This window comes from Bos javanicus, chromosome X, assembly GCF_032452875.1.
Source record: "Bos javanicus breed banteng chromosome X, ARS-OSU_banteng_1.0, whole genome shotgun sequence".
NCBI classification, from domain to species: Eukaryota; Metazoa; Chordata; class Mammalia; order Artiodactyla; family Bovidae; genus Bos; species Bos javanicus.
Genome location: NC_083897.1, coordinates 133,661,515 through 133,684,450, shown reverse-complemented (window position 1 = coordinate 133,684,450; position 22,936 = coordinate 133,661,515). Strand labels below are relative to the sequence as shown.

Here is a 22,936-nt window from a genome sequence, read left to right as displayed (position 1 = left end):
CGGCACAGCCTTTCTGGGTCCCTAAATCACTGGTGAATTCTTTCAAACTGTTTTTTAAATCACTTCATTAACCCAGCCAAGGTTTTTTGTGTGGCGTGGTTTTTTCTCAAACTTCCTAACAATCTAATCACACCACGAACTGGAAGCTGTTTTTCTCTGTCAACACTGGGATAAGAGATAAGAAAGCTAAAGCAGTTATTCTGGCCTGAAAATGTCTTCCCCTTATCCCCATCTCTTTCAATTCTTTCCAGTTTGAGATTGAACCTCTGCATTTCCAATGCCATGAATTTTACCCAGATCCTTAGGAAATGGCAACCCACTCCAGTACTCTTGCCTAGAAAATCCTATGGACAGAGGAGCCTGGTGCAAGCTACTGTCCATGGGGCCACAAAGAGTTGGACACGACTGAGTGACTTCACTTTCACTTTCACTTTAGTACAGGGACTCACTCAATACCTTCCTAACTGGCCTCTTGCCTATGTTCTCTCAAAACAAAAATCTCTTTCTCTTACAGTAAAGCAGAAGTAAGCCTTTCAGTGAAGTTGTCCTCCTTATTATGAGGAAACACAGACAAGGTCCTCAGAAGGAATTACATCTTTTCCTAAACTATTCAGTTTCCACCTGCTGCATCCAGACAGCTTCCCTGGCCTCCTCCGCCTAGACTCTGCTGCACTGGCTAGCGGCTAGGGTCACTCTGGGGGGATCTCCCCAGTCTCCTCTGCCAGCTGACGTCTGCCAGCATCGTCCCCTTGTTGTCTGTCCTGAGGATGAGGGTCATGTTAGAACTCTGCTGGGAAACCACCAGGATCTGGTCTCCAGTTGCAGGCACTGCACTGCTCCTAATTCCTTCCATTATGTCGTGCTGTGTCCACCACTGGACTGGACACCTCTGGAGGGCAAAATAACATCTACTCGATTTTAACAACTCCACAGCCCCACACACACAGTGCTCAATAGCTGGCTCTCTCCCTCCTCTGCCTCCAGAGAGCTTCCTCAGCACCCTCCCTGCTTCCAGCCCTGTGCATTCCTGATTCTAAAGGCCAGGGTACTGTCTTGGAGGGCAGAGTTACATGGACTGCATACACCATTTGGGACTGCTTTAAATTGGGTTTACCCCTAGCACTGCACACCCACACCAGATTGTGCAGTATTTAAACATCCTATGTGAATGGTCGAAATGATGAGTACCTTCTGCTGGGTGGCTTCCCCCATGGTGGCTCAGAAGGTTAAGTGTCTGTCTACAATGAGGGAGACCCAGGTTTGATCCCTGCGTTGGGAAGATCCCCTGGAGAAGGAAATGGCAGTCCACTCCAGTACTATTGCCTGGAAAATCCCATGGACAGAGAAGCCTGGTAGGCTAGAGTCCATGGGATCGCAGAGTCGGACACGACTGAGCGACTCCACTCTTTCTTTCTGCTGGGTGGCAGTTTGGTTTAAAGACCACACTTGACATAGACAAAACAGGCTTCCTTTCCTGGATGTCTTAGCAACAGGTCTGGGACCTGACCAAAAAAATTAAGCCAGGGGCCTATAATATTTTGGAGACACTGTCCAACAAGTTGTCAGCTGTCCTCTGAAAGAGCTCTGAACACTGTCTGAATTGCTTTGTACTTTACTATGTCCCCAGCTCTCACACTCAATTGAGAGTCACAAGCAAAATGATAAAGTTTATTTCTGAAATCTTAAAACCTTCTCATATCAGAGAGTGTTTTCCCCGGCTCTCCTCTTACCTGAGCCTGACCCCTCTCTAGCCACACCTCATTCTACATTTCTCACTCTTCAAAGCACCCCACTTAACACTTAACTGCTCTGCACTGTATCCCCCTACTTTTCAAAAGTCATCTAATGAGTTAATCAACCAAGTAATGTTTCACTATAAGCAGACAAGTCCTACCATTGACATTCCCAGATAAAATATGTGTGGTTTTTCTAAGTGAGGTGTAATTTACACCTCAGTTAAAATATAATATACAGATCTAAAATGTTTAAATAAAATATACAGATCTAAAGTGTCTGACAAGTGTAACAATCCTGAAATACGTATTTAAAGAGTTACATTTTTGGAGAGTGATCATAATGGTGGGTTGTAGAGCCAGGGCCATGTGTTCCAGTAGAAGACTAGAAACGGTATGAGAAGAGCGGTCGGGGCCTTCCACCCCACCCACCCACAGTGAGCTGTTTCACCTGTGGGCCCTCTACTTCCTCCGGTGATCAATACAAAGACTGGACCGAATGGCTTCAGAAAGCCCTCTTGGACTTATTCTGTCACTAAATAGGATATGTAGGCAGGCAAGCAGACAAGCAGGGAGCTATCCTTGAATGTTCCCGAGGAGGGTAGCAGCCTTGAGGCCTAGGCCTCCCGCTTCAGTTAGCCTGTGCTTCTTTTGTTTAGATCAGGTTTCTGTAAGCCATGGCAAACCCCAAGGCAGAACAGGAATCCCCTGACTTTGTTCAGCCCTCGAACTAAGAATGGGTTTTACATTTGCAAATGGTTGAAAAAAGCCAAAAGAAAAATAATATTTCATAATGCATGAAAACTACATGAAATTCACATATCAGGTCCCATAAATAAAGGTTCATTGGAATATAGCCAAGCTCATTCATTTGCATATTTGCCTATGGCTGGTTTCACAGTACAACAGAGTTGAGCAGTTGCATCAAAGGCCACATGGCTCCAAATTGAAAATATTTTCTATCTGGCCCTTTTCAGAAAAAGTTTAACAACCCTTGCTTTAGACCCTCTAGGTAATAGACTGCAGGCTGGTATCACTCTGTCTTCCCATGTTTAAGTAGAGACTTCAGGATAGATTTCCAGGAACTCTTATTTCTAAAAACCCTTGAACCAGCAATGGGCAATTCCCTACACACTGTCATTAGTCCCTTAATAAGAAAAAGCCTTTGCAGACAAAGATAACACATATATACAGAATACAGGGTAGGAGTGATCCTCTGGGAATACATTTCTTATAAACAGAATAAATGATGATTAGTAGTACATTTGTCCAAATCAATTCACTCCTATAACCTCTACTTTAGAAAACTCAAGTTCAACTCATTAAGTGCATACATAAAATATGTACAGCTTTTTGTATGTCAATTATACCTCAATAAAATGGTTTTAAAAAAGAAAAATCAAGTTCACAGTTTCCACAACGCTTAAGGAACTAACATGTGACTAAGGAAGAACAAGGAATTGGTCTTGATGAATATAAAAATGAGAATTATCAGACTTCCCTGGTGGCACCGTGGGTAAGAATCTGCCTGTCAATGGAGGGGACACAGGTTCAATCTCTGGTCCAGGAAGATTCCACATGTCTTGGAGTAACTAAGCCCGTGAGCCACAACTATGAGCCTAGGAGCTGCAACTACCAAAACCTGTGCATCTGGAGCCTTGCTCCACAACAAGAGAAGCCATCGCAATGAGAAGCCTGTGGACCACAACAAAGAGTTAGCTCCAGCTCGCTGCAACTAAAGAAAGCCCGAGTGCAGCAATGAAAGAAGACCTAGCGCAACCAAAAGTAAATAAATAAACAGGCAAATAAATTTTTTAAAAATAAAAATTAGAATCACTTTAATAACCCAACCATCCCTGGATTAGGAATCCAGCTGATCCAGTCTACTGATATTGTTAGGCTTCGGTCTTACTTCAAATACTTCTTCTTTTACATGTCCTAAGTAGGACTAAAAGAAGTCCTACTTCTTTTACTAAAAAAAACTTTACCTTTCTGTTTTTCCATTTAATCCACAGCATTTCTTTTTTTTTTTTTTTAATCCACAGCATTTCAATCACTGGCCTATAAATCAAATTTAAATAATGAATAGCATCAGGAATTCCCTGGTGGTGCGGTGGTTAGGAGTCTGAGCTTCCACTGCTAGAAGCCCAGATTCAATACCTGGTCAGGGAATTAAGGTCCTACAAACCATGTAGCACAGCCAAAACTAAATAAATGTATTTATTTTAAAAATGAATGATTGGCATCAAAATGCTTTCCATCAAAACCATAAATTATTCTCATAGGCAATATAAGCAAATGTATTCTTTTTATTTATTTTTGGCTGTGCTGGGTCTTGGTTGCTGCACGGGCTTTTCTGGTTGCAGTGAGGGGGCTGCCCTCTAGCTGTAGTGCATGGGCTTCTCATTGCGGTGACTTCTGTTACAGAGCACAAGCTCCAGGGGTGTGGGCTTCAGTAGTTGTGGCGCATGGGCTCAGCAGTTGCAGCTCCCAGGCTCTAGAGTACAGGCTCAGAAGTTGTGACACACGGGCCTAGCTGCTCCACAGCATGCAGGGTCTTCCCAGACCAGGGATCCAACTCGTGTCCCCTGCATTGGCATGTGAATTCTTCACTATTGAGCCACCAAGGAAGTCCTGTTCATACCATTCTTACAGAAATGTGTTAATTAGGGAAAACAAAAGCCTACAAACAAATGAGCTGACTAGAGGGGAAAGGAGAAGGCAATGGCACCCCACTCCAGGACTCTTGCCTGGAGAATCCCAGGGATGGAGGAGCCTGGGAGGCTGCAGTCCATGGATGGGGTCACGAAGAGTTGGACACGACTTCACTTTCACTTTCACTTTTCACTTTCATGCATTGGAGAAGGAAATGGCAACCCACTCCAGTGCTCTTGCCTGGAGAATCCCAGGGATGGGCGACTCTGGTGGGCTGCCGTCTATGGGGTCGCACAGAGTCGGCCACGACTGAAGTGACTTAGCAGCAGCAGAGGGGAAAAAAGTCCTTGAAAAGAAATATGCCAGCTTGGTTTAAAAAAAACAACCCCTACAAAAGAAAATGCCAATAGGGGAAAAAAACACTATGGTGATATTTATTTTTATATTTTTATGACAATCAACAGAGCCGTGGTCATATCTCCAACACAACCTTTCTGGAGACCTGTGGAAAACCTCACACAGGTGGGAAGGCAAAACGGTATGTCTCCTGGGGACCACAAGTTCATATACTCACATGCCTTTTGCAAACTATGAAGCATAATTTAAATTTAAGGCAGGCCTGAAAGCAAACCAAATGTCCATCAACAGATGACTGGATAAACAAAATGTGGTCTATCCATACAACAGACTATTATTCGCCCATAAAAATGAATGGAGTTCTGACACATGCTGCAGTGTACATGTGTCTTACAACATTATGCTAAATGAAAGAAGTCAGGAAATCCCGTTCCATTTATATGGAATATCCAGAACAGGCAAATCTATAGAGATGGTTAATAGACTAACATAATAGGCTTAGGGCCAGAGGGGGAAGGGTGGGGATAGCTAAAGGGAACAAAGTTTCTTTTTGAGGTGATAAAAATGGTCAAAACTTGACTGCAATGATGGTTACCTAACTCTGTGAATACAACTAAAAAAAAAACAAAAACAGTGAATTGTACACTTTTAAAAGATGAACTGTATGGTATGTAAATTATATCTTAATAAAGCTCTTTAAAATTTTTTCAAGGCAGGCAAAAGATGTTAATTAAGCAACAAGTTTTGGTGATGTGTTTAAGATTCATAAAAATCGTCAATGCTATTTTTATGTCTACTGTAAAGAAAAACAAATCCTAAATCAGTCTTATTTCCATCAAGACAGCTAAAAATTTTAAGTATACTGAACACAATGATTTTTGAAAAAAGCTTAGTACAATTATAACTGATCTTTTACAGCAGATACAACTTTAAAAGATGAAATTTCCCACTAACCATCTTTGCCTCTTAGACTACTATTTGAACAGAGTTTCAGAGTATCTGGAAACATCCGAAAGCCAAAGAATCGCTGCTAATACCTATGAAGAGAAAAATTTCTTACAACACTGGCTTCTCATCCAGACAGAGAAGGGAAGTGTGTACACTTTGAAACTTGTCCTTTTTAAAATTTCTTTCTTGCTAGGAAGCTTTATATTTCTTAGAAGTTGTTTATCAGCCTTAAAGGAGAAACTCATATTTCTAGTCTTATTACGCTTCGGGTGAAGAAGGCATTTTTCTAAGGTTTTCTTATAACTTCACAGGAACAATGCTGGATTCCCGAGATATCTGGGTTCCTGCCTCGGCATCTGGCCCAGGGGTGGTGGGGGTGTGTGGGGGGAAGGCGAGCAGGGGTGGTCTGTCCTGGCCACCACTCGATTCTCCATAATCGAGCGCGGTGCACATGGTACAGAGTAGACACTGAGATACATTTATCAAGTTGAATCAAGAGCTTGGGGTTACATCAAGTTATTCTCAAATCATTTTCATTTACAGGGAAAAGTTCCACAGAAATTTGAATAACCTTATCGGGAATAGAAGATCAGCAACTATCAGATGCTGAGGCACATCATATTTTCCTCGTCCCATGCTGGAGCCACTCAGGGAACAGAGAAACAGACTTCTGAGACATAACTGCCCCTTCTCAAGAAGTTCGGAAATTAGTGGCTCAAAGCAGTCAGACATGAAACAGTTAAACAGGGAGCCCGTTTCCATGCAGTGGAGAGAACAGTGGATTCACCAGAACTGAGCTGGAATCAGGACCGCCCCGGTGCAGGGTCATCTCCAGGAGCGTGGGTAAAACACAAGCAGCCCACTGGCCAGGGTGTGGGGGAGAGGAAATAGAAGGGGCGGGCACGTGTGCTCTACCCACCCTTCCAGGGAGAGCGATGGGGATGCAGAAGCGGGGAGGCCAGAGGCACGGAAGGGATGAGGGGGTGGAACGGGAGAGCTCCAGGAGGGCTGTGGCCCGGCACAGCCATGCAAATGATGCCTGCCGAGTTAGAAAACAAATAATCTGAGAAACTTACTTAATATTGAATTTTCAGTTTTGAAAACAGTTCTTCTTATTCCCAGCCTCATCGTTCCTCCCAAATTGCCAGGGTTGTGCTCCGGCATATCAATCACCTTAGAAAACAAAACAAGCCCAGTTTTGGATCTTGCAAATACATTATTTTCCAAATTTCAAGCTTTACTTTTAGGGGATGCTCACCAAGTAAGGATGTTCCCTAAAAAATAAAATTCGATCGTTTCTTCCAATTTCCTATACAAACACGGTTATGCTGCCTTTTCGTCTCTGCTTCTCATCTTTCATTCAAATCACAGGTACAAAATTTATTGGGAGCATCTTCATGACCTCCCTCCTGTCATTATTCAAACTCAGTTTTGGTCAATGTTCACACTTCAAGTTCTGGCCTTCTGGGACCTTCCACGTTGGTCTTCATGTCCCTCATAATAATAACCCTCTCCTGCTGCCCACTCCATTTCCTAAAGATTTTCTAAAAGCAAATGGCATTAATACAGTCAGCTATTGGTATCTGCAGATGCCAAACCCATGGACATGGAGGGCCGACTGTACTTATCCGCAGAAAATCTTTAGAAGGATTTCTTTCTTTTTTTTTTTTTTTGGCCCGCGCTGCGGCATGCAGGATCTTAGATCCCCGACCAGGAATCAAACCCATGTCTCCTGTAGTGGAAGCACAGAGTGTTTAACCACTAGACTTCCAGGGAAGTCTTCTAGAAGGATTCCTTTTATTAAAAATATATATCATCTATTCTAGCATATCCCATAGCTCAGAAACTAATCACCTTGGTTCTCCCTCTCCTTCATCCCTCACACCCAATGTATCGAGTCCTATCCACTTAGCCACTCCAGACTTTCTGCATCCATCTATAGTTCCTACTACACCCATTACCATAGCCTTTCACCCAGGCTGCGGCCAGAGCTCACCAACTAGCCACACTCCACATTTACACCCCCCCCCCCCGGCTATCCTGCACACTGCAGGCAGAGTGGTCATGGGATTTCTCCTGCTTGAAATCCTTGACTACGTGGTAGTGGCCCAGCCGAGCCCTTCAGCCTCACTTCCCATGACTTTACCCTCCCACCCTGAGCTGGTCACCAAGCCCTCCTTCAGTTCAAGTGCATCTTCTTTCCTGCCACCAGGAGGACTTTGAACATCTCTCACTCTCCTACTTTCTTTTCCTAAATTAATCCATCCTTAACTTTAAGGTCTTAGTTCAATATGAGCTTCCCGGGAGCCGATCCTCCCAGGCGTTACAGCCTAGTTGGGGTCCTCTAGCAACATGTTCCCTGTCACCGTGTCCCCTTCAGTTTGTGTGAAGAGTGCTTTGTGTGCTAGACTGTGAATCTCTAAGAGCTGGGCTGCTTTTCGCTTTTACCATTGCATTCCCAGCCCCTAGCACACATGGAGCTGGCAGCTGGTGTGCACTGAATGGATGCACGGAGGACTGAATGAACTCAGAACAAATAATTTCAGATTTATCTTTAGGATTAATTCACAAAATGCAGAAACACGTGATTTTTATAAAAAGCCTGTTCTGGTTCGTCATTGGTCTATTTTCTCAGTTCTGTTCACTACAATCTCATGGTTTTACTTCACCTTTTAAAAGTTGTTAAAAGAGACTATAGTTGGGTGATTTAACCTGTTCTAATGGAATTGCTCAAGTTTCCTCTCATAAAACCTTCTGTCCTTGTTTTTTTTCTATACCACCTAGTGCTCTACAGGAAACCTTGACAACTGGAATTTTCCAAGAACCTGTCTGATCTTATCAATGTCCCAGGACTTTCTGAGCCACCTGAACCCTGTGGCCCCAGTATACTATAAGAGTCATTGCGGGGAAGGGGTGGAGAAGAAAACCTGACTACCTGCCTTGGCAGATGAAGTGCTCAGTTCTGAAGTGCTCTTGGCCTTGGCATGTCTTTCCTATCTTCCTGGGTCAGCTAATTACAGCTAGATTAAGTATTATGGGAGTGAGGTGAGAGAGGGCATTAGCTTCCAGTTCAGAAAGCTGAACTGTTAATAAATGCCCAGCCCTTTGGGTATTTTCTACAAAAGAGCAGATAAGACTATACTACCTGCCACAGACTCATAAGAAGTCCTAGACTGATTCACAGCTTCAATTTCCACTTCAGTTGAAGACAATCTGAACCCTTTAGGAAGACTACAGCAATAAACTCCCCTGGTTTCTTCTTGTAAGTGTAATGTGATGCTTCAAGTCACCCTTACTTACTGTACTGGGTTTTTCCACTCAGGAAGAGTGGCTTTTTCAGTTATTATTAGCATGCTTGGAATTCAAGGACTGTTCTGGTATAAATCACTGAGAATGGAGTCAAATGAGCCAACTAAGAATACGAATCCTGCCTTACTGCTTACTTACTTGGGATGAATCTGACAAACACAAGGCCAGAAAACACTTTCCAAAGAGGTATTTCCAAAAGCTAAATGTAGTGGGCACAGGGCTGCCTAAGGGTCTTAAATATTCCTCCAACATAGGGGGAAGTCTAGAAATTCCTGAAAGAGCAATATAAGAATATTATTTAGATACATGAAGGTAAATATCAAGAGAAACAGCTATAAGAGTTGAGGGTGGTAGAGAGAAGGTGAAGATTACTGGATTTTTTCATTATAGACTTTTTGCAATTGTTGGCTCTTTCAACTTTGAACACAGCATTACTTTAACAAAAATACAAATTGAAGGCCCAAATGGTGAAATATATCATGTAGGCCTTCCTTCCACTAGGGTATTTGTTCACATTATCCCCACTGTTTTCATAGCAATAAGTAAGACCTTCTCCTGAAATGATAGCACAGAAAGAAATCCCAAGGTGTAACTGCCATGGTGACCCTCCAATTAAAATATGCTACCATAGAAACCATCAGAGAGGCCAAGAAAATGTTAGAGAAAAGATGGGGGAGCAGATGGAAGTAGCTTTCCAACTCTGAATGATGCTCTGAACAGCACTGAAAGAAGAAAAGCAGAGCAAGAACCGACGGGAGGCCTCATCCAGTGGATGCCCATCACACACTCAGTAGAAGAATGTCCAGGCCAGGCACCAGCTGGGGAGAACACAAACACACCAGAAGGGGGACAGCTGGGGAAGGCAGAGAACACAGGGCACTTCTGGCCACGCCTGGCCCAACCATCTGCCTTGCAAAGTTGTCAGGCCATCCTACCAGATCTAAAGATGACAATAAGACTGCCTCTCAGGTTACAAGTGACCTGATTCAGCAACAAAATTAAGGAAACCATCTGTGTTCCTGGCAGTCCTTCCACAAAAAGCTTGAGAAATAGGAGAACATCACAGTTTCAAAACATATCTTTTATCATTACTGGAGTGGTTAAAGAAAAGGATCTCAGAAATCGTTTAGTTTTAATCCCCAACATTTCCAAAATACCCTAGATTTTGCATCTAAGAGGAAAGGTCTCTACCGTTGCAAAAAGGGTCGCCTTTGCCCATTCTGAGCGTGCCTAAATACAAGCTGTCACGTGATCTCCACTATAGCTCCATCCTTTCTTGGAACGGAGCCATAGACCAGAAGAAAAATAAAAAAGGATCAATAAGTAACGAATATTGGTGTTGATAAAGCTTTAGGAGATGTAAAAGTGTCATGTAAGGATAAACATGGCCCTAATTAACCTTTACCAAAGTTTCTGCAGCCCACGATAAAAGTGTAATGGTTTTAAGACTTCAGGAGCCCTGGGTGCCTTACACAAGAAAGTCTAGGGAAGTTAGCCTCCCTTATCAAAAATGAAATTCCTTTTTTTTTTTTTTTGGCCACACTGCATGGCTTGTGGATCTTAGTTCCCCAACCAGGGATTGAACCCAGGCCCTCAGCAGTGAAAGCACAGAGTCCTAATCACTGGACTGCCAAGGAATTCCCAAAGATGGAATTCTTAAATGGCAGTGTGAGAAAGAGTGCAAGCTTTCTGACCTACCTGACAGATCCCTGATAAGCCCAGCTTCTCCCATGTCCCTGGCCTCTGGACATTTCACTGGGGACACTCAGGGAGGCTATCTCCCAGCAGATTGTCTCCAGTAGCTAGCCAGCTAAAACAGCCTCCATCACTGCAGATCAAATATAAATCCTCCCATGTGACACTCAGGTTCCACCTCATTCAGGAACCATCTATGCTCTTCCTACATATTCTAACCTGTGGAGAAGGCAATGGCACCCCACTCCAGTACTTTTGCTTGGAAAATCCCATGGATGGAGGAGCCTGGTAGGCTGAAGTCCATGGGGTCGCTAGAGTCGGACACGACTGACGACTTCACTTTCAATTTTCACTCCATGCATTGGAGAAGGAAATGGCAACCCACTCCAGTGTTCTTGCCTGGAGAATCCCAGGAATGGGGAAGCCTGGTGGGCTGCTGTCTCTGGGGTCGCACAGAGTCGGACACGACTGAAGCGACTTAGCAGTAGCAGTAGCAGCAGTGGTTTCTACCTCAGCTTGGACAAGTCCATAGCCAATGGCACCTCTGCTTCCCTCCCCACAACTCCACTATGTACATATTGCCTCTTCACTACTTTCCCTGAGATGACTTCTCCCCACCATCCCACATGGGCTCCTGCTTTAGGGGCACCCTCCAGTTCTCCTTATCACACCATACTTAATACCAATGTTGTGCTCACCCTATCAGAGAAATGACCTACACATTGTTAATTCATTTCAAGTAAGTGGTAGGCTGAATAATGGCTTCCCAAAGACATCCAAGTCCATGTCCCCAGAAACTATGAATATGTTGCCTTCCATGGCAAAAGGGACTTTGCAAGCCTGCTTAAATTAAGGCTTTTGAGATGGGAAGACTATCTGGGGTTATCTGGGTAGGCCCAATGTAACTACAGGGTCTTCATAAGAGGAAGCAGGAGGGTCAGAATCAGAGATGGAGATGTAACAATAAAACAGGTCAGAGTGAAAGGGAGAGAGGGAGGTTGGAAGAGGCCACGTGGCTGGCTTTAAAAATGGAGGAAAGGGCCATGAGCAGGCAGTCTCTAGACGCTGGAAAAGGCAAAGAAATAGATTTTCCCCTAGAGCCACCAGAAGAAATGCAACTCTACCAACCCACTTCTGAGCTCCAGACCTGTAAAAAAAAGTAAAGTTGTCACTACATTGGTGGTAATCTGTTACAGCAGTGATAGGAATCTAACATAGTCCTTTACTGTATACAACTTTAACCTCTTCAATCATTTCATATATGCATCTCCTCTCAGAAACTAAAGTATGATGTTCTCACACACAAGGACTAGATCTTCTTTAGCTCCACCAGAGTTCAGCACAGTGTCAGGTTCGGATCAAGCACTCCATCATTAAATCTCCCTGGATTTTAATTAAAAATTAACAGAGGAGGCCCACGGACTGGTCAGTGAGCCTACATGGAGTAGAGAGTCTCTGAGACCAAGTTGCAGACAGAAGAGATGGGGCAGTGGCCTGCTCTGAGGCTGAGGCACACTGCACCCAAGCCCAGCTCTCACCTGATACACATGATACAGGGCCAGCACTGCCCTGCAGCCTCAGGGCAGCGTGAGGATGGAATCTTCAATGGTCAAAGTATTGAGCAGTCTTAGAAATATGTACATATTTTCCAGCTTTTGAAATCTGGTTTTTTCCATCAGTAAAGAAGGTCTATGTTATTTATACCAGGAAAAGAAGACTCATACCTTCCAGGTGTGATTATGACACAAGTCTAAGTCCTACCTCTGGGCCTCACACTAACATTGTTGATCAGCTCTCCTCACAGAAACCTACTCCTGGGACCAGGCAGGTGACATGGTGGCTGAGAGTGCAGCCTGACCTCAGACTTGAATTCCAACTCTGCCAGTTCCCAGTGATGTGCGACCTTGACTGGGTCCTTGCCCATCTCCATACATGAGCATCCACTTCACAGGGATGCTGTAGAACTTCTGGAGCTAACAGGTCATGTGTGGAGGCAGCTTCCCTGGTGGCTCAGTGGTAAAGAATCCACCTGCCAATGCATGAGACACGGGTTCAATCCCTGGTCCAGGAAGATCCTACATGGCGTGGAGCAACTAAGCCCATGTGACACAACTACTGAGCCTGTGCTCTAGAGCCACAACTACTGAAGCCCACAAGCCTAGAGCCCGTGCTCAACAACAAGAAAAGCCACTGCAATGAGATGTTTGAGCACCACAGCTAGAGAGTAGCCCCCCACTCATCGCAATTACAGAAAAGCCCGTGCAGCAACAAAGATTCAGTAGAACCAAAAATAAACTAAATAAATAATTTTTTTAATTAAAAAAAAAAGTGAAAGTCGCTCAATCATGTCTGACTCTTTGCAACCCCATGGACTCTACGGTCCATGGAATTCTCTAGGCCAGAATACTGGATTGGGTAAGCTGTTCCCTTCTCCAGGGAATCTTCCCAACCCAGAGATCGAACCCAGGTCTCCTGCATTGCAGCCGGGTTCTTTACCAGTTGAGCCACCAGAGAAGCCCAATTAAAAAAAAAAAAAAAAAGCAGCCTTCAATAGTCATGGGTTAGGAGGAACCCAGGGCAAAGGCTAGAAGTGGAAGGTGAACACCATCATGGAGGTGGGTAGAGGGCTCCCTTTTATGGACAGCAGTGCTTTGGAAGTCGGGATTTCTTCCAGACCTCAGCATCAAAGAAAACAGGAACCCAGAGACAGCACTTCATACCCATTTTGCTATGCGGGGCCCAGAGGCGCTTTCTGAGGCACTGCTGTTGTGGCCTTTGAGTAGAGTAACCTGGCCACCAAAGCCTGTGGTAGCCCGAGCTTGTAAAGTAAGTTACTCTCAGCTTTCCTAGGAAAAACTGAAGTCTGTCCAAAGATCAAGCAATTGAACAGTCAGGTGAAATAACCTTTGCCTCTCCATTTTTCCATTACCCATCTTGTGCCTGTCATTTTTTCCGCTTTCTCTGGTTTAAAAATGCACTCTTTTGAACACACCCTGTATTTATCGCCCATCTCCATATATTTTTAGTTAATGTTTCATAAGAATATCTATTGGTGGATTTCATGTTTCCCACTTCAGGTTTACCCGCATGCTTGAGTCTACAGGTGAAGAGAAAAATAAGAGACAAGAGAGGTCACTGGCAGAGGTGAGCAAGTAACAATACAAGAGGATCAATGGGGTGTTTTTCCAGTTCTGTGAGCGTTTGCTGTGGTTGTTCAGTTGCTAAGCCGCGTCTGACTCTTTTGCGACCCTATGAACTATAGCCCCCAGGCTCCTCTGTCCATGGGATTTTCCAGGAAGAACACTGGAGTGGGTTGCCATTTCCTTCTCTAAGGAATCTTCTCAACCCAGGGATCAAACCCACATCTCCTGCATTGGCAGGAGGATTCTTTACCACTGAGCCACCAGAGAAGCCAAGCCCTCCGTTAGCGTTTACTACAAGCCTAACTTCTGACAACAAGCAGCACTGGGCCTGCTTTAATCAGAGGTTCTCCCTTGAAACTAGAGATAGGAAGCCTAAAAGACTGTTAACCAATACTGTTTCAAATGTTTTTCTTAGAGTTAGTTTTATATACACACATGCTCACACACGTGTCATATATACAATATGTCATGTGTTATAGATAATATGTATTATGTCATACAATATATACTTGTTAAAATCATATAGATATACTGTTATTAAGATCATATATAATTATTAAAATCATTTCTTTGGGATGTCCCTGGTGGTCCAGGGCTAAGACTCTGTGCTCCCAATGCAGAGGGCCCGGGTTTGATCCCTAGTCAGGGAAACAGATCCCACATGCCACAAGGAAAAGATCGCACATGCCACAAGGGGAATGAAGTAAATATTTTAAAAAATCATTTCTTCAATATAGACTCAAGAAATAAAACAATTACCATGTTGATTTTAGCTCACAAGTGCTAATTTGAGAGAACAGATGATTTAAGATGCTGTATCAACCAATGACGAGATGTGAATACAGGCTGTGACAACGAATGGCACTTTGGTTGTGCAGGAGGATGTCTTTGCCCTTAGTAAATAAGATGCTGAGGTATTTAGTGGCTGTCTGGATGTCTGTAACTGATTCTCAAATGGTTGAGGCGGGAAGGGTTGTCCATAGAAAAAGAAAGCAAATGTGGAAATGTTAGTAACTAGTAAATCTGAGTGAAAGTTGGGTTGGTATTCATTGACTTTTCCTAAAAATTTTCTGTAGATTTGAATCTTTAAAAAAAATGTGTTATATGAAAAACATATTTCTTTTCATAACCATTCAACAAAACCCTCCTTCCTCCCAGGTAAAACAGAGCGTAAGTATAAAAACCTGAGAAATTCTCTAAAATCTTGATTAAAATACATTACCAAAATCAGAACACTATTTTTTTATATTTTACAAGTAAAAGCAAAATGCCTGTCTTTAAGAAGTGAGTTAACACACAGTCAGTACTATGCATGGAAGTGTCTCAGTTGCTCAGTCATGTCCAACTCTGCAACCCCATGTCTGTAGTCCACCAGGCTCTCCTGTCCATGGAATTCTCCTGGCAAGAATACTGGAGTAGGTTGCCATGCCTTTCTCCAGGGGATCCTCCCAACCCAGGCATCGAACCCACGTCTCCTGCATTACAGGCAGATGCTTTACCATCTGAGCCACAGGGGACCCCACTGATGCATATCATAGTCAAATAATCTGTAATAAAGGCTAGAATAACATACACAAGACAGCTAAAATACATGGAATGATCAAGGCTCAGGATTGGTGGGAGCTTTCAAGAAATTCTATACATAAGATTTCACATTTGTTCTTCAAGGTAAATAAGGCCTTAGAATTTTAGAACTGAAAAGCGCAGAGAGAAATATGGTGCAATATTTCAATCCTGAATCTGTACATAATATAACAAAGGGTCAGAGAAAAATAAATTAAAAATAGAAAAGGTCCATAAAAGTATGGATGTATACAAGTATTTAAATGCTTGTAAGTGCTTTTAAAGTTGATCTGGAACCCCTTCTTGTGAGTTACAATCAGTATTGGAATAATGTTCCCGGGAAATGTCCTAATTCTTTCATGAAACTCTTTCCAAGAGAAATAAAATTAGTCTCCAATTTTAAATCCTGGCAGTTCCAAAAGTTTTAAGTAATTCCAATTGAATAAAAGTAAGTCAACTGTTTTCACAAGTTTTTAGAATGATTAACAAAATAGATTTGGCAAGGAAAAACAATGAAGAAATTAAAAGCACATATGGGAACAACAAATAATGAAAAAGTTGAAAAAAAGACCATGCTACTCGGCAATATTGCTTTGCCAAATGAAATCACAAATTATTGTGTATCTTCCCCCCACCCCCACTTCTTAAATCTGCTTCTTGATGATACTTTATTCATTATTATTTAAAAATTTAAGCCGCTTTGGGTGGCAGGGTCTGGGGAAGGGGCGGCAGGTGCCATGTCGGAGCCCCAAAGGAGGCAAGAAGCCCCTGAAGCAGCCCAAGAAGCAAGACAAGGAGATGGACGAGATAAGGCTTCAAACAGAAACAGAAGGTAGGGTAGAAGAAACTAAAAATAAGAGCTGAAAGCTAAGGCCTCGGGGAAAGGCTCCCTGGTCATGGGTTCCAGAATTAAGAAATCTGGAAAAAGTAAGCTGTCCCTTGTGTCTGAGGCAATGATGACCCTTAGTTCCATTTCTGTGCAAACATGTGGATTCCTTGCCATAATATCTGTTGCCATCTATAGCTAGAATGAAGTGCTGTCTTGGAAACTATTATATTTAAGAATAAACTTTGTAATAAATAATAAATAATTTAAGCACCTAATATGCACAAAGAGACTTTAAAGGCTACACATAAATTTTTAAAACTATTTAGTATTTGATCTTTTATTTCAAAATTTTTTTCTTGATGTGCAGAAAATTATTTTTTTCAAAACTAAATAGGAAACTAAATTAAAAAAACCCAACCCTTCATATTTGAGCTTTCTGAAATATGAACAGTGAGAAAATATCCTAATTCCACTTTGGAGAGAAAATATAATCTAAGGAGTAAAGAATCCAAGCGTACTCTTGGGACTCTGAACCATTAAGTAACCATCGAGGTGGCCCTTTATTGGATCTTGACCTTAATTATGAAGTTCATGCAGTCTTAAGATTGGGTTTCAAAAACCATTAATAATTACCCTTAAATGGCAAACAAAAGGAAAATTTCACAATCAGGGTGGTGTGTCTGTTAAGACTATAAAAGTCACAGGATCCGGTTCAGCTCCTCACACTCCTATTTGGTTCTTCTAGCTGCCTCACTGCTGAACGGCCAGGTAAGTGTGCTTTTAGTACTACCTGTAGCTCTTTCTGCTTCCTTTCAGAACGGTGTGAAAGATCATGGTCTAGAGAAAAAGTGGATTTGTGCCATCTAAAGATATTACCAGTAACTTAAGAGGCTAGAAGCTGTGGTCAGGTTTCTTCAAGACCACAGCCTACAGTGTGCAGATCAGGTACAAGTGAAGAATGTCATAATTACTAGTAAAAGTATTTGACTTCAAAGCCTATCTTCTAACAGATGTATTTGACTTCAAAGCCTATCTTCTAACAGATGTACTCTAAGAACAGATATTTCACATACTATCTAAGATGATTATTTTAAAAACACATTCATTAGCAATCACTGGTACATTGCCATTTCCACAGTTCCTACCCTCCTCTCTCCTCCTCCTCTTCCTTTTTATCTCCTCCCCTCCCCTTTTGTTCTCTCTCACGTTGCCCAAAAGCACTCAACTCCTGCTGGCTATCATCAGTATGAAGTACTCTGGCTTTCTGGTAAATTCATTGTTTTCCCAACTTACAGGACACCAAAATGAGTGCCAAAAAGTCTCCAGAAGAACTGAAGGGCATTTTCGAAAAATATGCAGCCAAAGAAGGTGATCCAAACCAACTGTCCAAGGAGGAGCTGAAGCTACTGCTTCAGACGGAATTCCCCAGTTTGCTGAAGGTGAGTGCACCACCGCAGAGTCCACTGACAGGGCAGGGATCGTGGGAAGGGCGGGGAGAAGAGAGGACTCAGGGAGAGGCTAAGGTCCTCGATGACACTGATCAGAGCTCCATTTGGAGCAGAGCACCCAGCAGCCGAGGTGTGGGCATCACCTGAGAGAGGACACTTGAATGCGTGCCTTCCTCCTCTGGGGCAGGCTACATTTCAGACGGCAAGCTCCTAGAAAGAACGGGCTTTGCCATCTGTCACCCCCAGCCTTGACACACAATTCCCGAGGTGCCCAGTCATAGTAAACAGAAGCCACGATTGTACTTTTACCAAGATAGGTTTGGAAGACCCCCAGGTTGCCAAGCAAACATACTAAGTCCTTCAGTCTGGGTTCGGCACCTCTGTGTCAGGCTTTAGGAAAACAAAGAGACCTGTACGATTATAGAAGTTGGACTTGGATGTGCTTCTCTGTTATAGGTAGGATCTCTCAACTAGACCAACACTTAGTTGGCAATCTGTTAAGGAAACCGGCTTCATGCTGATAAATTGCCCTCCTGCGACACCCATTTCTATTTCAAAAGCATTTACATTTGTGTTAAGCACCTAAGTTTGTGTTAATGAGCAACAATACATTTCTAAACAACTTTCAGGAAAGGATTACATTTCCCCAGCCATAAAGTTTCTCATCAAAACCATCCCAGAGTTGTCAAAATCAAAACGCATCTAGAGGCAATAAGAAACAGGGAAAAACTGATTCTCTTTGCTCCTATACCCTTTCTTTCCCTTGGAACTAAAAATCATCTTCAAAATGGAAGCAACTGTGCAACTAACTGTTACATTTGACTTGGTCCCTATTTAGCTCTAACTTCAGAATCTGGTTCTCGTATTTTAACCAGAAATGTCCCTTTTGCCAATAAGACGACATGTGAGGTTTCTAGTTTTAGTTGTTGAGGTTTCTGTTTCTAGTACTAAAAAGCAAAGTAGCTGAATTTGATGACCTTATAATCAATTTTCTTACAGTTAAAATGTGAAATAACTTTTAAAAAGTTAAAGGCACTAGCAGAACAAGAGACTTTCTAATTAAAAACCAACATTTCTGAGAAAGATTTAACTTTTAAAAAAACTCTTAAATTTTTCCAAAAGGAATAAAAATAATAATAGGAATAATAAAAAAATTAAGAAAAATAATAATCTGATAGGAAAGCCTAGGCAATCTAGTCAAGTTGTTTTTAAAGGTAAGATTGGTGAACTTTTCTGCATTTTTCTATATTTTATGTATTTCCTATAAAAAGCACATATGACTTTTCTAATTTGGATAAAGGTAGAATGACTAGTGGTAAGTTGTGAAAAATCTACATATGAAGTCATGTACTGATTGTATTTCCATACAGACTTTTTGTAAAACAGGTGTTGAATAGCTTACAGTTCGGTCTTGTGAGCATAGCTTAAGTGTCAAATGTCTTTGTAGGAATCTTAGGGGTTAAAACATACCTTGATGTAGAGATTTGCTGCACAACAATGTGAACACACTTAACATTACTGAACTGTATACTTAAAAATAGTTAAGCTGGGGAATGTTATGTGTTTTCTACCAGAATTCAAAAAAGGTTTTTGAAGCTGACTTACAAACTAAACTGCTATTTCAATAGGTTTCCTGGATACCATTTTGCCAAAGAGACTCCTTACCTTAAATTCAGAGTTGTAATGGCTTTACGATTAGAGTTTTATGGTAGTGAAGGGGCTCAGAACAAGTCTCCCCGAAATATGCCACTTAAGCATGGAGATTATTTTGAACTAAAAGGAATCAAAACCCAGAAGATTCAGGGAAAGCTCTTTACCTCCCACTCAACTGCCTAAATTTACATTGGAAAGGGGAGCCTGTCCCAGGAAGAGAGCTCTTGCTATAGATTCCTTTTTTCCTTAGAAATGTATAACAGGCTAAACTTTTGTTTTCCAAACATCTCTGCCTTCCTATGAATGGCCTTCCTTCCCTTTGTATCCTTAGCTCAGGATGTTATATAAGCCTCAGTTACCTGGTTGCCCTTTGGGTCTCAAATTTTTATGGGTACCCCATACGTTATATAATTAAACTTGTTTTTCTCCTGTTAATCTGTCTGTGTCAATTTAATCAATAGACCAGCCAAAGAACCCAGAAGGGAAGGAGGGAAATTTTTCCACCCCTACAGCAAAGACAAAATTAAGTCCGCTTAAGTCACTATAGCAATACCAGGAGACGAAAGGGAGTCGGGCTGAACACGATCTGATATTTTGATAACAAGCAGTGGTTCTCTGAGTGGTTGGTTCTCAGCATCAGCACTGCCCAGGAACTTGTTGGAAATATAGATTCTCAGATCTGACTCCAAGCCTAGTGAACTGGAAGCTCTGGGAGTAAGACCACCAATCACCTTGGGTTTACTAAGGTCAGCAAGCCTGCCTACCTGGTGTAAGAACCACTGAGCCAAAGTCACCTTGCGTAGAAGTGGGCTGCAACACACGATTTGGGGGAAAAAATGGGATGGTTGCTAATCAAGGGGTTGAGCTCTAGAGTCAATGTTTGAACCCCAATCCCCTTCTTACCAGCTGGGAGCCCTGGGCAAGTCGTCTCAAAGCCTGTTTCCCCATCCGTAATGTGGATCTCCCCTACAAGGCAGCTGGGAGAATTACACAGGCTAAGGAAAAGCTTTGTCATAGAGCTGGCCCACAGCAAGCCCCTGGTCATATGCTGGCTCAGCCCTGGAGCTGGATGCCGACCTAGCTCCCAGGGAAACCTCAGAGCAGGGCCCCTCAGCAGCCAAGTGAAGCCCTGGGACTTCTCAAAAGAATGATTTAGATTACAAAGGAAACCAAATATTTTAAAATATACATTATTAATTTCAAAATAATAAATGTGATATAGTTGGTTGTTTTTTTTTTTAATGGGGGTGGTAGTCAGCTCTGTGACATGAAGCAATGCTACAACTAAAGTTTTTTTTTTCATCTCTCACTGTCAGTAACATGTGACTGAAAACTCAGTTGCCTTCTTGGAACACAGACGTGGTGTCTAATTTAACGTGCAGCAGTAACTGATTTGTTTCTCCCCCTTTTCTATTCCCTCTTTTTTGTCTAAAACCAGGGTCCAAGCACCCTCGATGAGCTTTTTGAAGAACTAGACAAGAATGGAGATGGAGAAGTTAGTTTCGAAGAATTCCAGGTGTTGGTGAAAAAGATATCCCAGTGAAGGAAAGAAAAAAATATCATTCTCAGTACTGGAAGAAGAGTGCCTGGGATGTGGTCCTACTCTGTACAAAACCACCAATGTCACCACTTAATTCTTGACAATTGTAATGATCCAACACTGAGGTCTAATTACTGAATAAAGAAATCCTCAAACATGTCTCACCTTGTCAAGTACTGACTCCTGTAGCTTACTAGATTTGAAAGTAACCTTAATTTGATGTATCTAATTTACAGATCTATAAAGTAAAAAAAAAAGAGGGGGGCCCAGAATAGTTCATGATCTTGACCAAGACCACAAAAATGGTGGCAGAGACTTGGAAAGAATTCTGATGAGTCAAACCAAATCCCTTCCTCCACTTGTCCACCAGAATGACCTTCTCCCTGCTCTCCCTCTGCAGCCATGCAGGGGATCACATCATTCCCAACATCAACTCACATTCCACTCTAGTCAATGGGTAGTAAGAAACAGACTTCACAGAACAGACACTTGTCTTTAAAGTCATCTCCCAGCACCAGCTGTGCCTTTTCAATCACTGATCCTCTGGGGGAGCAGAAGGAACACAGGTCCAGAGAGTCAGTTTTACTCCATGACCGAACAGGTGGCCTTGGTTCTGGTATGTGATGTGAAAAATAAAAAGGACAGGAAGGCAGGGCCCTCCAGATCTGGCATCCTGTGCTGCCAGGATTCTGGGTATCTGAGAAGCAGCTAGCCCTCAAGTTCCACAAGCTGAGTCCAGTTCAGGGGAGGGAGGGAGAGACTGGGGAACGTGGGAGGAGACTAACTTTCTTCTGCCCCTCACCTGACAGTTAAAATGAGAAAGCCATATGAGTACAAGCTGGTCATGATAGCCTACGACAGTGGTGCCATGGAAGCCAGGTTTTTATCCTGACCTCCAGTCTCCTCTCCTCAGAAACACCAGCAAATTATCAGTGCTGCACACATTCTCTTTGATCAGCATCTTGACCTTTCTGTTCATTATCACCCTCCTAATGAGCCTCATTAAACATTTTTTTTCCCAATCACCCTTCCAATGAGCATGAGCTAAAAAAAATTCTCTGAAAGGACACACACACACACAAAGAGTATCAGTGTTTACATGTCAGTTAGTGTTTACATGTTTAGTCCCCCTAAAACTGAATCCCCCTGCTGAGTTTATGATTAACCTATTAAAATCTTCTTTTTCCCAGGGATTCCCTGGCAGTCGAGTGGTTTAACACTTTGCACTTCCACTGCACAGGGTGAAGGTTCAATCCCTGGTTGAGGAACTAAGATCCCACATGCTGAGCAGTGTGGCCAAAAAATTTAAAATAAATAAGTAAAGATAAAGCAGACATAAATCTTAACAGTGGTAGAACATTTTTAAAAATTCTTTTTTTCCCTTTCTCATCCCTTTTGAGCTCAATCCTGTCCTATCTGAACGCTAATCAACCAGAGTCAGAGGACTGCAAGTGCTCCTGTGGATAGCATCCTTAAAGCACTCAGGTTGTTTCTCCAGGGCAAGATGAGCTAACAGATCATCCCCTCCCCAAGATCAGCTGGCCAAAGACTCAGAAACCTTAGACATCCTGACTTCTGAAACTGTGATTAACAAATGTCACAAGGCAATGATTAACCCCAGTATTTTTTTTTTTTTTTTTGGCCACACCAAATGGCATGTGGGATCTTAGTTCTCAACCAGGGATTGAACCCAAACCCCATATAGTGAAAGCACAGAGTCCTAAGCACTGGAGCACTAGGACAGGCCCTAACCTCAGCCTCTTTGTTCTTGCCTTTTAAAAGGAAGACCAAGTTGGAGAGGATCTGAGGTTTGTCTCCCACTCCCTTTCCTGGCGCCTGCAATAAACCCTTGCTCTTGAGAAACCTGTATGCAGGTCAGGAAGCAACAGTTAGAACTGGACATGGAACAACAGACTGGTTCCAAATAGGAAAAGAAGTATGTCAAGGCTGTATATTGTCACCCTGCTTAGTTAACTTACATGCAGAGTACATCATGAGAAACGCTGGGCTGGAAGAAGCACAAGCTGGAGTCAAGACTGCCGGGAGAAATATCAATAACCTCA

At 42.6% G+C, this 22,936-nt stretch overlaps 2 protein-coding genes across 7 annotated transcripts in view; one reads left to right on the top strand and one right to left on the bottom strand.

Moving 5' to 3' along the window:
- Positions 1 to 22,936, bottom strand: part of CTPS2 (CTP synthase 2) — a 113,332-nt gene that overhangs the window by 32,799 nt on the left and 57,597 nt on the right. For all 6 annotated transcript variants that reach the window (XM_061408071.1, XM_061408069.1, XM_061408074.1 and 3 more), the window contains one exon: positions 6,770 to 6,866. In XM_061408071.1, coding sequence (XP_061264055.1) covers positions 6,770 to 6,866 — 97 coding nt within the window. The remainder of the gene's footprint in view (positions 1 to 6,769; positions 6,867 to 22,936) is intronic.
- S100G (S100 calcium binding protein G) lies at positions 16,893 to 21,032 on the top strand. Its single transcript, XM_061408078.1, has 3 exons — positions 16,893 to 17,000; positions 17,528 to 17,671; positions 20,772 to 21,032. Exons 2-3 carry the CDS (start codon positions 17,537 to 17,539, stop codon positions 20,874 to 20,876), a joined length of 240 nt encoding a protein of 79 aa, XP_061264062.1. The 5' UTR covers positions 16,893 to 17,000; positions 17,528 to 17,536; the 3' UTR covers positions 20,877 to 21,032.